The following is a 15,386-nucleotide window of genomic DNA, read 5'->3' on the forward strand; positions in this document are numbered from 1 at the left end:
CCACTTCTTCATATTGTCTATGTTGGTTTTCCTGTGTTTAAAGGAAGACGGCAGGCACACGAAATGCTAAGAATACATGACACAGTTTCAGCGATCGTAAACAGATGGTTGTGTAACTATTGCAGGCATCTGAAACAGAGAGCTTCCCAGTCTTTGTCTCAGATCAGATGCTGACAAAACACACACTCACACAAACTCCCAAATCAGATAAGAACAGCGCAGGAAAGAAAGCCAGAGGAACGAGAGCCTTATTAGCACCCTGCTAATTTGGGATTCAGTTCAAGCAGTCTGCTGTAGCTTCTCATTATCACCACCAGCATTTTTTGTGTAGTTGTATTGATTGGTGTCATAATCATCATCATTGCTATCATTATGAACATAGCTATTATTAAATATGTCTGTGAACACAAAGTAGTACGTGATTTAAAGCCACTTACTTTGGCTCATGGTGTTGTACTGGTGGAGCAACTCGAGAATTCTTCTCATCTTGTTGTTTATTAACCACATACAGCATTCAGAATTGACACAGAATGTGCAGAATGGCAGGGGTTTTATACATAGAAACACAACACACAGGAAGACAAAGATGCTAATACACAAAGAAAACTACACCAGGGCATGACACATTTCCCAGAGACTAAATGACAGAATTTTGCACTAATACAGGCACATTCTAAATTCAGACATTAATCACATAAGGGCGATTGACACACAGAATCACGGGAAGTACATTACATCACGCACACTCACAGAAGCACAACAACACATATTATGGAAGTGAGGGAATGTTGTATTGACAGTAAAAGACGGCGGAAGAACAGCACCAAACTTGTACTTGTCACACTTGCACAGTTTTTTACTTTTGCTATTTCAAGGCATTCATTTATAATCAAAATTATTTGATAATTATTAAAAATGATAATATGCACAGTGCTTTGACTACAGTAAAAAGCTAGAGTCGACGCTGTTTACTGCTATACTTACTGCTGAGTGAGGAGACAACTGGTGTGTTATGTTGTCTTCCCCACGAGATTATGTTGTTATTGAGAGAGATCCATGTTCTTCCTGCCAGCCAGTGTGTATCAGCATGATCATTCCAAAAAATGGCAAACTTGTGTGATACAAGGAGGCTTGTTTGCACCATAATAGAGACTGTGTTTATCCACAGGTTCCAAGCAGGGTACAATCATAACATGCTTTAATGTGATTTTCAAGAAGGCATTCTTAAGTGTCAGGATCTGTTTCTGTTGACAGATATTTTAATTCATGTTGATACCAGTGGTACAAAGATTTAAAAGAATATACACAGTTGTATTGGTTGAGGGTGTTTGTGTGTGTATTCGGGTTTATGTGTTTATTGGGTACGTGTGTCTTTAGTGAGGCGCTAGACTAGACTTGCCAGTAGCTCAGAGCGAATAGGGTGGCTGTGACGACTGACGAGTGGCCTGTCGCCAGAGCCAAGGAGTCCTTGGCCTCCGTCACCCCCGGCCCCAGCCACGGGGTACGGACACCCCCCCCCCCCACTCCTGCCCTTGTGCAGACCAGCCAACATCCATCACTCACAGTTTAGAGTTCAGTCACCCTCCCACCCCACTTCCATTATGTTGTTTCATAGAATCCAACAGGGTGAAGCAGGGGCCAGTCCCCCAGTGAGGGCAGACTCTAGTGTTGAGAGCAGTTCAGGTAAATGCCATATCGAATAAGTGTGGAGGGGGAAAAATATGAATGTATTAAGGGGTAGAGGATAAAATTCAGAGGAAATGGTTGAGGTTGAAAAGAACACATTTTAAAGGCTCTTATCAGAGCGAATGAGTGCCGTTGAGAGAACTTTTCAGAGTCGGCGCAAGTGCCTGGAAATGGCCATGAATGGAGGGCCAAAAAACAATTTTCTCATCTAACCGATAGGAGCCAATCGGTGGTGAGGCGCATTGTGCCTTTTGTCGGTTTTGGGGAGCGGCGTGTGAATGGGATTCAGAGCTGCCTCCCCGTCTGGGGCACTGAGCAGTTGATGCATGTGTTTCTCTTACTCTCTCTCTCTCCCCGTCTCTCTCTCTCTTTCTCCCTTCTTCGTCTCCCCTCTCTTCTTCCTCTCTAAGCAAACAGACCCTGCTCACTCGTCCTCTGATGTCGGCAGATTAAGGAGTCAAAGGAGAGAGAGAGAGAGTAGATGGAGAGGCGAGGGACAGCACCAGCAGGCCTGATAGTGACATCTTACAGCATTGTCCTTAAGACCTCAACCTCTACTCAACCCCCACCCCCCTTCACACACATGCAAACACACACATACACACATACATAGACACACACACACACACACACACACACACACACACACACACACACACACACACACACACACACACACACACACACACACACACACACACACACACACACACACACACACACGCACACACCACTACCACAAGCCCACGGGAGTCCTGTCACAGACGTCTGATTTTCCACCCAGGGACCTGTGCACTTGACAGTCAGTCTGCGGCTTTTTGTTGGGGAAAGAGAAGGGAAAAGTAAGGGGTAAAATGACTGAGGGATTGCCTGTGATTCGATTCCAGATTGTGTCAGTCAGGGTGGGGTGGGTTGGGTTGCTGGTTTGGAGGGAGTTATTTCTTGTTTTTTTTTAAATGATCTTAAAGCTCGGGCCCATTTAAAAAAAAAAAAAATGTGTTTTAATGTTTCGTAACCCTGGCTGAGTTCTAAACATTACATCAAGGGAGCAGAATTTTGGCCGTGTTTCACAAAATGTTTCAACACCATGCAGCCTCCAAGCAAATTTAGAGCTCGGATCGATACTGTTTTTCACGATTTAGCCCATATATGCTACTGCTCAACCGGTGCTCACCGGAACAGAACGAGCGAACGCGCGCCACACAAACACGGCCACTGTCACCGTTACTTTATAAAGGTATGGGGTGTAAGTGATGCCAATCTGTGACGACACCATCTTTCTAAACAGATTAAACTTTCTCCAATTCCACTCAAACGCTGTGTCAATATTGTGTGGGAGGCCCGTCTGAAATTATCACATGTGAAAGCTCATTAGCCCGACAGGGCACCCGTATCCGTGGGAACAGAAGGCGCCATAAACAGCTAGGACTGCTGGAGAGACAGGGGACCGGATCTGTCCTCTGCACCAGATTGTGGGAAGAGGGGAGAAAGTGGGTAATTTTCCCCACTGAGAATGGAGGGAGGGAGAAAGTAAGAGAGAGATAGAGAAAGAGAGAGAACTGCAAGTTCATTTTGATAAGGAATTGAGTGAGTGTGGTGTGTGTGCGTGTCAGTGTTGGTGTACGGATGCACGTGTTCTCTATGTGTCTATGCATGTGTATATGCTTCTGTGTTCTGTGCATGTGTGTGTGTGTGTGTGTGTCTGTGTGTGTGTGTGTGTGTGTCTGTGTGTGTGTGTCTGTGTGTGTGTGTCTGTGTGTGTGTGTGTCTGCCAAATTAGATGAATGCCCAAACAAACATGGGTGTAGGGGGTTGTGGAGCTGCCTTCTCAGCAGCTGGCCCATTGCTACAGCCAGGCCGACTCAGACCGCACACTGAGATGCCTGGGTTGTTCTGAGGCTTCTTACATCTCCCCCTGCTGCTTGGGGCTCTCCTGTTAAAGGCCAACAGACTGCTTTCAAAGCTTCCCTCTTAAGTTTTACAAGTTAGAGTTATACAAGACTCAGGAGGTATCAATTCATTAGCCTCACCCTATCAAAGGGTCACTTATAGGTAATAAGATTTATCAATTGTCTAAAACCCAAGCGTTGTATTCATTTGCTCTTACATTTGCCCTTGCAACATGTCTCACAGCTGCATCCAGGCTACAGTAAGGGGATGGGCATTTGTAGCAGGATTTCTCTCTCCCCACTACAGTGGCTAAAATCAATTCCCACAAGCGCCAGACATGGTGACATCAGGTCAAGACCCAGATGCTAATCTGTCCTTCATGGTTCTTCATGTGCGGGAATCCTTTATGCTACGCAGCTGGAAGATATCGGTGCATTGAAAACGTATCTGTGTTGTGGTGGAGAGACAGCATGTTGAGAGTCCGAGGGGTGAAGTCTGACAGAGAGCTTTAAACCGCAGAAGAGCTCTGGTGTGGCTGGTCTGAAGGTTATCACGTAAACAATGCCATCAGGCCTGTTGGCACCCACAGATATGTGCGGAATGCTCTAATAACAGTCATGTGCGCTTGTGGATAGATCATGGTCATCTCCCTCAAGCTCCTCAATTTGAGTATAGACTCTCAGTAAGTTTAAGTGGAGAGTACCACCCTCGATATCTAGCCCAAGGAGTTTTTTTTTTTAAGAAGACAGTGTGTGGAAGGAGCCCAAACCTGGCTGTCAGTGTATCCTCTTACAGTAATCCCTGATATGGGCACGGCGTGTCTTCCTCCAGCTCACCCCCTCTCTCTGTAAGCCCATTTGTCAAATGTGGAGATGTGCACGGCTCTCCCAGCGGTCTTCGTTACACTTAATTTGGCCAGTGCAGGTTTTTTTTGTGTGTGTGTGCTTTCACGCCCTCCCTTCATCCGTTCTTTTGTTTGTCGTTTGTTGGTTTGTTTGTCAGTGCCATGTCCAGGGCGACCATTGGTTTGCGTGATGCCGGGCGGTGTCATGAATCATACACCTGTCTCTTACTGTGTGAGCTGCACAGGTCACCAGCCGAGCGTGCACTGGGTGCAGATTCTTTAATCACTCCCGCAAGACGTGTCCTGTGCTTTTTTGCTAGAATGCTTAGAACCAACGCCCGCCTGCCCACCCCCACACCACTGTTTACATGATACATATTCATCTAAGCATGAATGTACTTACATTCAAAAGGGTGACCTGGTTGCTAGGGAGTCTTTGGGAAGTAGATTGTTTGCCCACTTGCTCCTTTTTTCTGTGATTTATCCCTCTTTCTCCCTCATACACAAGAGCTTGGCTGACGCCCAAGACCGAACCTGTTTCATTTTGATATTTCCACCAGAAGTGGTCTTTTTTCAGAGGAAATGATGAATGTGACGAGTAAGTGAATTTCACAATTGCACAGGGGCTCTTTAAGCCAACCGGCCGCTTCGCTCTCTCTCTCTCTCTCTCTCTCTGTCACTCTCTATCTCTCTTTCTCTCTTTCTCTCTCTCCCTCTTTCTCTCTCTCTCTCACTCTCTCTCTCTCTCTCTCTTTCACACTTCCTCTCTTTCCCAACTGTGCTCTGTTGTCTGTCCTTCCCCCTGTTTAAATAACGTCACCAGGGTTCAATTAACTAGCGTAACAGCCCAGGTGAATATAAACACACACAGGTTTGACCAGTGTGAGTTTATATAACAAATTGTTTTTGTTGTCGTTAGGAGAGGGTCAAGCTGTGGGAAAGTAAATAGCCTTTGCAGGCAGCCCCTGGAAGCTGGTGTCTGATAATTAGATGATGGTCCCTGAAAACCGTCTCTATCCTTTTGGTATTGGTGCTTTTTTTGAAAAACCCAGAGTGCTCCGCCATCCTCCGGGCCTGCTGGCCCCCATTATGTAAGGTGCCCCGTAATCTAATTCAGAGTTCGCCTCGCTCTCTGCCAAGATGGTACTTTCGGGGCTTCTAAGAGGCCCCGTTCTTAGTTGTATGTCTCCAGCTAGAAATAGTTTTGAGTTTGCTTCCCTTTCCCATGGCTCATGGTTTTAAAACAACAACGATGAGCTTCAGAAATGATTACGTCGCCGTTTGAATCACTGTTATGCCACTTAATCTCTGTTTTGCCTTAACTGAACTGCCTTAACTGAACTGCCTTGAAAGGCACTGTCTGCTGAAGAGAGGGCGTTCACCATAGGAGAAGCGGTGAGCGAGGTGCTTTGAGTGACTGCCAGAGACCAGCCACCTACACAGATGAAGATTCATGGCAGGCTTCACCCATGAGGGGATATGCATCTTTCGGGTGCTCCCCGGGATATAATCACTTCTCATTTGCTAGCGACTTCCCATGAGAGGGACGGAAGCGGCTGGGTTGATATTTAAAGGTAATGTTTCACCTGACGAGATGTTTACTGGGGTGTAGGGTCCAGTCATGTCTCATCTCAGAACACGGGACTTCATCTTCCTCTCCCCATGAGCCTATTTACTCCCTCCAGACACTCAGGCAAATACTCTTTCACTCCACCTCAAACACATATAGCCCCATTGGACATGTGCAGCAATCATGTACATACAGTAAACACACAATAAACAACCATATCCCGGCAGCACTTCTCTCTCTCAGACGTCTATCTACAAACATTGACTGAGACTAAAGTTTAGCAAAGCTAACATGCAGTATGTCAATTAAAATTATATCAATTAAATCAATTATATCAATTAAACTTTAACCTCTTGGACATAAGTTGAATGTCAGGGTGAGGCTGTACTTTTATAACAAACAAGGGGTTTGATTCAACTCAACATTGGTGCATTGCTTCGCTTTGCTCATATAGGCCCGCTCACAGGAACAGAAATAGGTGTGTCTGGAACCACATCAAAGCGCCAAAGAGATGAGGCTTTATCATCAGCGATCACAATACCGGTTAACTCCAGCAGGGACTTTCGCCAGAGGAAACGAGATACACTTCTTCAAAAGGCTGCCGAGCCACAATAAACAGCAAAGTCAAAGGGAAAAGGCACGGCACAAACTTGTTTATATTTATGCAATCTAAACACCGTAACACGCCCACGGGTTATTTATGACCCATCTTTCCATTTATGTTCAATGATGTGTTCCGTGATAACCAACAATGGGAATAGACGTAGCGTCGCGGATGTTATATCTACAGATGGAAATCGCTCTTAGGCCCCCGGGGGGAGGCATGTGGGGCGCACACATAAAATGCAAAGAGTGCCCATCATCGTTAAATGATGTCATGTCATTTCCATGTTGTGCACATGCATGTGGGTGTATTTATGTTTCCACACAAGACTGTTCATCCCCACTCCCCCAAGTCTAGTTTATGCGCACAGTCCTTTTTTTATTTAAAGGAAAGCCTGGAGCAGATTGCGTCGTGGTACTTGTAATACGTAATAATGCGAGAGGTTGATTTCACCCGAGACAATTTAAAACGGTACAGAGTCTTCATACTCTCAAGCTCAAGATGACTTCAGTCAAACACAGACCCATTAATCTCCTGATCAGGTGGGGCCAATTTAGCTTTGATGTCTGTCGCAGGTGTTTGAAGATGTGACATCAGGTTGTAGAGTGTGAATTGATCTCAGCCACAGCAGTTTTGTGACAGACGGATAGAGAAGAAAGGAGAAACACTTACTTCAAGCCTCGACGGAGTCTTACACTCGTTGCCTTTTGATATGACTGTCAGAGGCTCATTTTCCAGGGCGCCAGTTCTCGAGTGCTGCACTCTCTTTATAGGTTCGGATCATTTGGGTTCCTTTTCATGTTCGAGTTAAGACCCACCATCGAACTGAGTCAGCTGCTAGCTCTTTTGGGGGGGAGGAGGGGGTTGGAATGTTGTTAGTCTGTTTTTTGTTTGATTGATGACTCCCACTGTGGAGTGTGAATGCTTCTGGCATCTACTCTTTCATGGAGAGCTTTCCGCCTATATGGTGGTTATCCTCAAACAGCTTGGCCCTCCTCTTTGTATTGGCTTATTAAACCCATCAGTCAAAAACTCAATCAAGAACAAAATAATTCTGTCTACTGCGTAGTTGTGAGTCGAGGGAACCCCCTTTAAAGTAGATCATCCTTCACCAACTGAATATCATCATCTTGGAAAAGCTAAGGCCTTCATTGGTGAGTTAAAAAATGGAGTGATATGACTAATATAGTATCTGTGATATATTGACTCCAGTAAGGGTGGGGGAATTTTCCAGAGATTGATCCTCGTTCATTTACTAGGTAATGTAATCTCACACACTCCAGATACAGAGCTGGCTCATGAAATCGAGCCGAAGCATATGCCACCAGAGCCGTTTTCTTTGAGCATCTCTCGTTGCAGTGTTGGTGCTCATTCCGGTGTTATTAAACCTGTGTGTCAGGGCTTGAAACTTCATCTCTCTGTCTTCCTTCCTCCCTCCCTCCCTCCTTCCCTCCCCCTTGCTGTCTCTCTTTCCCTCTCTCTCTCTCTCTTTCTCTCTCTCTCTCTCGCCAAAGTCTATCTGACTTCTTTGTTTTATTAGAGTGTTGTCTTTTTTATTATTCCCTTCTTCCTTTCCGGTCCTCTTTAGTCTGTGCTGAAAAAAAGCCTCTCCTCATTTGAAGAGCTGGGGAGGGAAGTGGCGGTGGGGGGGAGATCTCATCACTCCATGTGAATGAATTGGTGAACACATTTGGCAAAATGTAATTACCAGATTAAAAGGGGGGCTAAGCCCATGGTGAATAATGCAGAATTAGAAGCGCAGGCTGTAAAGGCTTCTTTGTGCTCGTGTTTCCTGCCGAGTGAGCAGCGGATCAAAGTGTTTTTTGCTTGTTTGAAGGGTGTATCGCTGGATTTCACGCCTGCTGGATGGCCTTTGTCTCCAAGGCAAATATATATACAAATACTGTATATCAAAAGGGCGGGAACTAATTTAAAGGGTGCATCTTTAATACGTCCTTACTTGTGGACTTTGGGCCTTTGGTGACACCTTGGGTGATGACTTGTGAACTAAATAGGCAGGTGACAGAGTTGAATGTTTTTTGTACCTGGCTGTGTGTGATCATCTTGAGCCATACCACTTGATGGTGATGCACATTATTACTAGGGCTTTAACGGTGCACAAAACCCCTTTTAGTTTTTTTCCCATTTATTCAAACATTCAGCAGTGGCTCATTGGCTCATTGGCCATGATTCTTACTATAAGAGTTAAGGCACTTTAATACTGGCATATTTTCAATACGAAAAAAATCTTATAACACAAATGCCAGAAATGCTCCACAATAAGACTAGGATGATTCCTTTACTGCAGCTTTATACAAGGCAGGCACAACAGACTGTCTACTAATGCACATGTGAAGACACAAGCACTTTGACCAGATGCATTCATTCTTTATTTTCTATGACAGAGTATGGTTGCATATCTGCAGCAACAAATACTCTATAGCATTAGTTAATATTTATATACTTATAAAACGTATCTTTACTTAATACGCACGGTATTTGGCACGGCCCGAATCTACAGTAAGAGGCTGCCTGCACACTGTGGGAAGAAGGACTTGCCTTCCAGTCTGTTTTTGACTTCCGCTAATCGACAAATTCGGGTGACGCTTTCGTAAATTAAATGTTTGAAGTGTATCCAGAGGCATATATGACTTCAATTGAACAATGTTGGCATACAGTTTGACACAAATCTTTGTACTTTGAGCTTGACTAATCCGGTTAACCAGGCTAAACCTACTAGCATGCTACAGCTGATAGACAACTGGTGCACAGCCAAAACTTTCCTGGTAAAATGCGCACGTGTAGTATCGTTAGACATAAAAAGACTGTTTTAAAAGGAATTGTTTGGGTCACAGAGTTTACAGAATCAAGAAAGTCTAATATCAAATTGAACATCCTGTGCTGAACAGTTTGTTACGAATACACGTACCATTACCCCAGTAAATGTTACAGTGGATGACACTGTAATGTAAGTAACCTCCATCTCTGTTCTTGCTGCTCTCTCCAAGCAGGTCAGACACTGACTGGTTCGACTCTTTAAGCATGGAAAATGTGTCCGTTGAAAGGTTCAATAACATGACATTCCGTTACAGCTCGCTGGGACAGGCAACTGTTTTGGTCTCTAACTGCCTCCAGACTGACCCTCTTTTTATTACAGCAGAGATGATGGGAGTGCAGAGCCATTGTGTCAGTAATGGTGTGCGACTTGCAGAGCATGCAACCCATCACCTCACCCCCCCCACTCACACACTCACACACACACACACACACACACACACACACACACACACACAGACCCATACACTCACTCACTCACACACCCCTGGAACCATCGGGTGACTGGAGGTCAAACGCCGGCAAATTGCGGGCTGCCTTGCAAGCTGCGGCCATAGCTGACAGTCCAGGGGTCATTTTGAGCCTGACGGTCGACTAACGAGAGATCGCCCCACTGCACAGTAGTGGCACTGAGCTAAGAGAGAGAGAGGGAGAGGGAGAGAGAGAGAGGGAGAGAGAGAGAGAGAGAGAAAAAGAGAGAGGGGAGAAGATGGAGGGGGTAAAGAGAGAGGAGATAGATTCGTTCCAACTCTCTCACTGGGCTCACATAACCCCTCGGGGCTCTGCAGACTTTTGGAGAGGCTTCGTCATTCTTGACTCTCTTTCCCTGGCTTAAAGAGGCCAGAGATGTTCAGTGTCCATTTTGTAGTGGAGACTGGAGGTACTGCTCAAATAAGCTGGGGAAAAAGGTTGTAGTGGCCAAGGAAATAAAAGAAGAAATTGGAAGGGAGAGGAGTTAAAAGCTTGACACATGGGAATTGGTGGTGTGCTGTAAATTGTTGTGTATTATACTTTGTGGACTGAGTTATCTGATCGTTTCTCTACTTCGGTTCTGAGACACCCCCGAGCTCCAAACTCTTGGCGCATTTGTCTCTGACGGGAAATGGGTCACTGATATCCTCTTATTAGCTGTGATTGCGAGGCGTAAGGCTTTCTGTATGTTCTCCCAGACTTTGCGATGTGGGATCGTTATCATTTCATTCTGAGAGAGCGAGGTTTCCTGCTAATTACATTTCTAGCCAGAAGAAAAAGTCCTGGGAAAGAAAAAAAGGAAGGTTTGAACAGCAGTAGAATTTTATGCACAAAAATAAAGTTGGAATGCGGTATAAGTCCTCATATCGGTCTTTCAAAGCACCTGAAGCAAAAAATAAATAAATGCTCAAACACATGAGCAGGAAAGACAGACAGAGAGAGAGAGAGGATGTAGAGAAGGATGTGACCATGAGATGAAAGAGAACAGGAATTTGGGGAAGGAGAGAAGGGGGATGGTAGTGGAGGAGAAGAAGGAGGAGGAAGGTTGATGGAACACCTCGGGAGGAATCTGCTCAGCCACGCACAGAGAGAGAAGCGGGGCGGGGGGGGGGGGGGGGGGGGGGGGCGGGCAGCTAAGTATGCAATGGAGGCAGCAGAAGAAGATGGCAGAGGAAGAGTAGAAAGAGGAGGGGGAAGAAGAGAGCGGTGAGAAGATGGCAGCCACAAGCAGTACACATTATAATTGGCAAGTAGATGAGTGGCGGCTAGGTTGGACTGAGCTGAGCTGAGCCAGGCTGTGCTGTACTGTGCCGCGCCGGGTTGGGTTGGAGGGCCGCGCCGCTAGAGCGGCAAGCTCCCCGGGGGCTGCAGGCTTGCGAGAACAGCGGAAAGCTCATTAAGGGCCGAGCCGAGTGAAGCCGTGCCTCACAGCCCCACCACTCCAGCTCATTTCCTCTGCTGTGCAAAGATAATGATGAGGTGGCCGGTAATGGCCACGGACAATCCAACCGGTGCAGCCCATCAGAACTCGAACAAGCTTCCTGTGCATGTGCACGTGTTTTCCTGTGCGTTTGGAGGTGTCGATGGAAGGATGTGTGTTGTGCTGTGGGAAGATTGAGGCAATCGGATTTTAGTTTTATGTCTTGTTTCTCCTTGTTGCCCCTTTGATGTTGGGATAAAAGTGTTTTTAAGTAGCCTCGGATCAAAAGGTAATTACGATCCGGGTCTTGGGTGGCTGTGTTGTTGGTCATGTTTTACACACAGTCTCCCGTTAGGATCCCCTTCTGGTCAGCATGCTCTTTTAGCAGTGCTGTCTTTGCTTTTTCTTTTTTTCATCTCTCTCTCTTTCTCTCTCTCTCGCCCTCTCTATAACACACACACACACACACGTGCGCGCGCGCACACTCACACACACAAAAGCACAGTTAACGACACACAGTTTTCTTAATTCCCGCTGTCAGCATCCATTGCATTTCTGTAGCCTGTAAACCACTGTGTCAAGCTCCGTGTCGGAAAAGAAGTACAAATATTTGTTTGACGACGACCTCAGAGTCACCCAAAGCATAAAATTAGATGCAGGAAGGTGCTCATTTTAATCCATTCCCTCGCAAGTTCTTTCAAACTTGTGACAAGTTTAAAGGTTAATAATATTAAAGAGGAATCTGTGCAATGCCCTTGGGGGTATTATGCATGGGAATTTATAAATATTTCAACTACTGAGTATATTAGCATAACCAAAAGGAATTCAGTCCACATGCTCCCGTTGCAGTTGGGGCCTGCTAACCCACACACACACACACACACACACACACACACACACACACACACACACACACACACACACACACACACACACACACACACACACACACACACACGCACACACACATGGACACACACACACGTTTAAAATGCAAATGAGACACTCTGCCCTCTAGGATCACACTATACGCATAATGCTTTCCTCTACACATGAATATGCCTTGAAAGTTCAAATTCTTTTCACATTTTTAGTTTTTTGTGGCAAATGTTTATTTGGAGTTCATCTGTGGGTAGCTCCACCTAACAACACAACGTCTCCTCTTGGCTAACGCATCTTGGGGTAATTTTGCTCTCCCAGGCCCCCCTGATTGAAGGCCTTTCTCTGGGGTAACATTGTGACCTTGCATCCGTGTCAGGGATCAGGGATTACCCTGTAAAACTTCACAGCCCCCCCAACACCCCCTCCGCGCGCACGTTCTCATTCCCAAGACGTGCCAAACACAGGCATATTCTCTGCCTGGTGATTTCTAAATCCACAGTATTATTCATCAGGAGTGATGACAGCAATCTGACCACTTCCTGTCTGCAGTCTACCACTCATTCAGTTGTGATTCCTATTTACACTTTCGCCAGGACGAGATTATGCAGAAGCAGGTTTAAATGCGACTGAATTCGTACTTGTATTTCTGTGAGTTTCTGGTAATAGTGAGTGAGTGAGTGAGTGAGTGTGTGTGTGTGTGTGTGTGTGTGTGTGTGTTCCTCTTTGTGTGTACTTCTATTACTCTTCTGGCTGTGCTGGGCTGTATTTATTTTCTATTGATCTGTTGGAGATGTACACTGGAGATGATGTTTATTGAGGAGAGATATCGTTTTGTGAAAATATGAGACGATTAGCTTTGGCTATACTAGCATGTGTAGCATCATAATCATGTTACCTCAAGAGTTAAATCGATCCCGTGTGAAAGGTACTGCCTCTATAGGCCAATCATCCTCATGTTTTCACGTTTAGACAGGGAGTCTTTGATAAAGCCATCCATATGGTATGGTTCAACATTGCACTTTTATTAGCTTTATTTATCTGTGTTTGCTTCTGCCTATGTTTCAGAAACCAATTTGATCTGGACAATTCTTTGGTAAATTATGTCGTTCTGAATATGAATTGACCACTGTCTTCTCTCTCTCTCTCTCTCCCCATGTCTCTCGCTCCCTCTCATTCTCTTTCTCTTTCTCTTTCTTATCTCTACAGGATAACAGGTTTTCAAATGCCGCCTCCAGTCACCAGCACGGGTTCCGTCTTCTCCCTGCGCCTCACCAGTGACTTTGCAGTCAGTGCGCACGGCTTCAAAATCTACTACGAAGGTAAGCCACCCTCCCTCCCTCTTTCTTTTCTTGTTTACTTTTTTTTGGCCCACAGAAGCAACCATATGCACGTCTGTTTGTTTCATTCGACTGCTCGTTCATCATCGTTACAACAATTTGAATACAGCTCTCGCCTTTTGCTCGGAAGGAGTTGAAGAGGCTCCCCTGGAGAGCGGCCTGGGGGCCTTAAAGCGTTTATTAGGGCCATGCTAGATAGATCTGCTCCCCCCCCCCCCCTCCATCTTCAGCCTGCTTTCCGGTATTCACCAGGCCCTGTGATCCGATTAGCATCCCTGGTAGGGGAGAAGGGGGTGGAGGGTGTGGGCTGGGGGTGGATGGTGTGGGCTGGGGGTGGATGGGGAGGATACCCGTCAAAGGCATCCTCTTCCAGTCAGGCTAACACTGGTGTCCAGAGACATCTCCTCTGCCACATGTCTCTAATCATAATGTATGTGTGCATGTAGGACTGGATGGTGGTATTGTGTATGTAGGGGAGGAGGAGTCTTGGATGGTTGCCAGGGAGCTTTTAAAACTGGTCTTGATAGACTGGTCCCCAGCATGTGTGTGTGTATGTCTTTGAGAGTGGGGGGTGATTGAAGTGTTTAATCAACTCGGTGCTAGTTCATACACACATGGGCGGCAGTGGAGGAGCCCGTGTCAGGAGGAGGCCGCTGTGAGGCCGGGCGGAGGAGGGAGGGAGGGAGAAGAAATCTGGTGTTGATGGGCTTGAAGCGAAGTCCCTGCCCTCCGCTCAGGCCTGATGCTTAAGTGGCTGGTGGTCTGGCAAGCTTGCTAGCTGCTACAGGATTCCACAGCCGGCTGTATAATTTAAGCATTTTATTTATCTGGAGGCGACAAAGACGGTGGCGCCACCATTTGCTATGCTAAGGCGCCACTTATGCACTTTTCCGTCCACATTAAAATGCACATCATGCCATTTCATGTGTTATTTATTTATTTGCCATTGTGTTGAGAAAGATGACACCTATTTTCTTGCGGGAGATGAAACCTCCCAGCTGTTTACTCCATTCCCCAAATTTTCATTGTGGAGTCTCTCCCTTTCTCATCTTATTTTTTACTCCTACACTTGCCTTTGTTTTCCGTTTCAGTCACGCAGAGTCAGACGCAAGTGGGAAGAAATAGACGGAACAACTTATCTGCTATTTACCTAGCGACTGCGCCCACTTTCTATCCCATAGTGCACCATGGTTTTGCTCGCCTAATGTTATCTTCTTATTCTGAGTATATGACAGTGTTTGGCGGGGAAAGAATATGATGGGAATACAATGACAGCTGTGTTTTGGCCCAGTTGGGACTCCTTGACAGACAGCCGGCTTATTTGCTCTTTGTGTTGAGACAGAGATCTGTAGTCTTTGCACACACGAACACTCAACTGAGCTTGAGCTTGTAAAATGAAACGGTCCCCAGGAAATGAATGCGTTTGCCATGCACAATTAAACCTCCCCTTTCTTCTAGTCTACTAACACATATAATGATGAGATGAGTTATTTTTTTTCTTATGCGTTTCTATTTAATGGTTTGTTTATTTGTCTGTTTTCTTGATTTTTTTCCCCTCTCTTCTTTTGTCATTCATCCCCTCGTGTGTCATCCGTCTGCAATGTGATTAATTGCCTTCCCTGGTTTTTCATTGAGAATGACTGCAGGGAATCGTATCCTTTGATACAGATGCCAGAATGTGCCCACTCAAAAATGTCTCCATTGCCCTACATGAAAGGATAAGGCACAACCGGCAAGAACAAGGCTATTACAGCATATTATTTAAGGTATAAAACAGGAAGGAAAGCCTGGAGCCCTGTGACTTTTGTTGTCTTTTTGGCCTGGATTGCTTGGGTGTTCTCCGACGC

General features: G+C 45.7%; 1 protein-coding gene across 1 annotated transcript in view; it reads left to right on the forward strand.

Moving 5' to 3' along the window:
- Nucleotides 1-15,386, forward strand: part of csmd3b (CUB and Sushi multiple domains 3b) — a gene marked incomplete at its 3' end in the record, with an annotated part of 385,413 nt that overhangs the window by 72,073 nt on the left and 297,954 nt on the right. The window contains exon 3 of the mRNA XM_080837924.1: nt 13,409-13,521. Within this exon, the coding sequence (XP_080694050.1) occupies nt 13,409-13,521 (113 nt within the window). The remainder of the gene's footprint in view (nt 1-13,408; nt 13,522-15,386) is intronic.

Source organism: Sprattus sprattus, assembly GCF_963457725.1.
Source record: "Sprattus sprattus genome assembly, chromosome: 4".
Taxonomy (NCBI): Eukaryota; Metazoa; Chordata; class Actinopteri; order Clupeiformes; family Clupeidae; genus Sprattus; species Sprattus sprattus.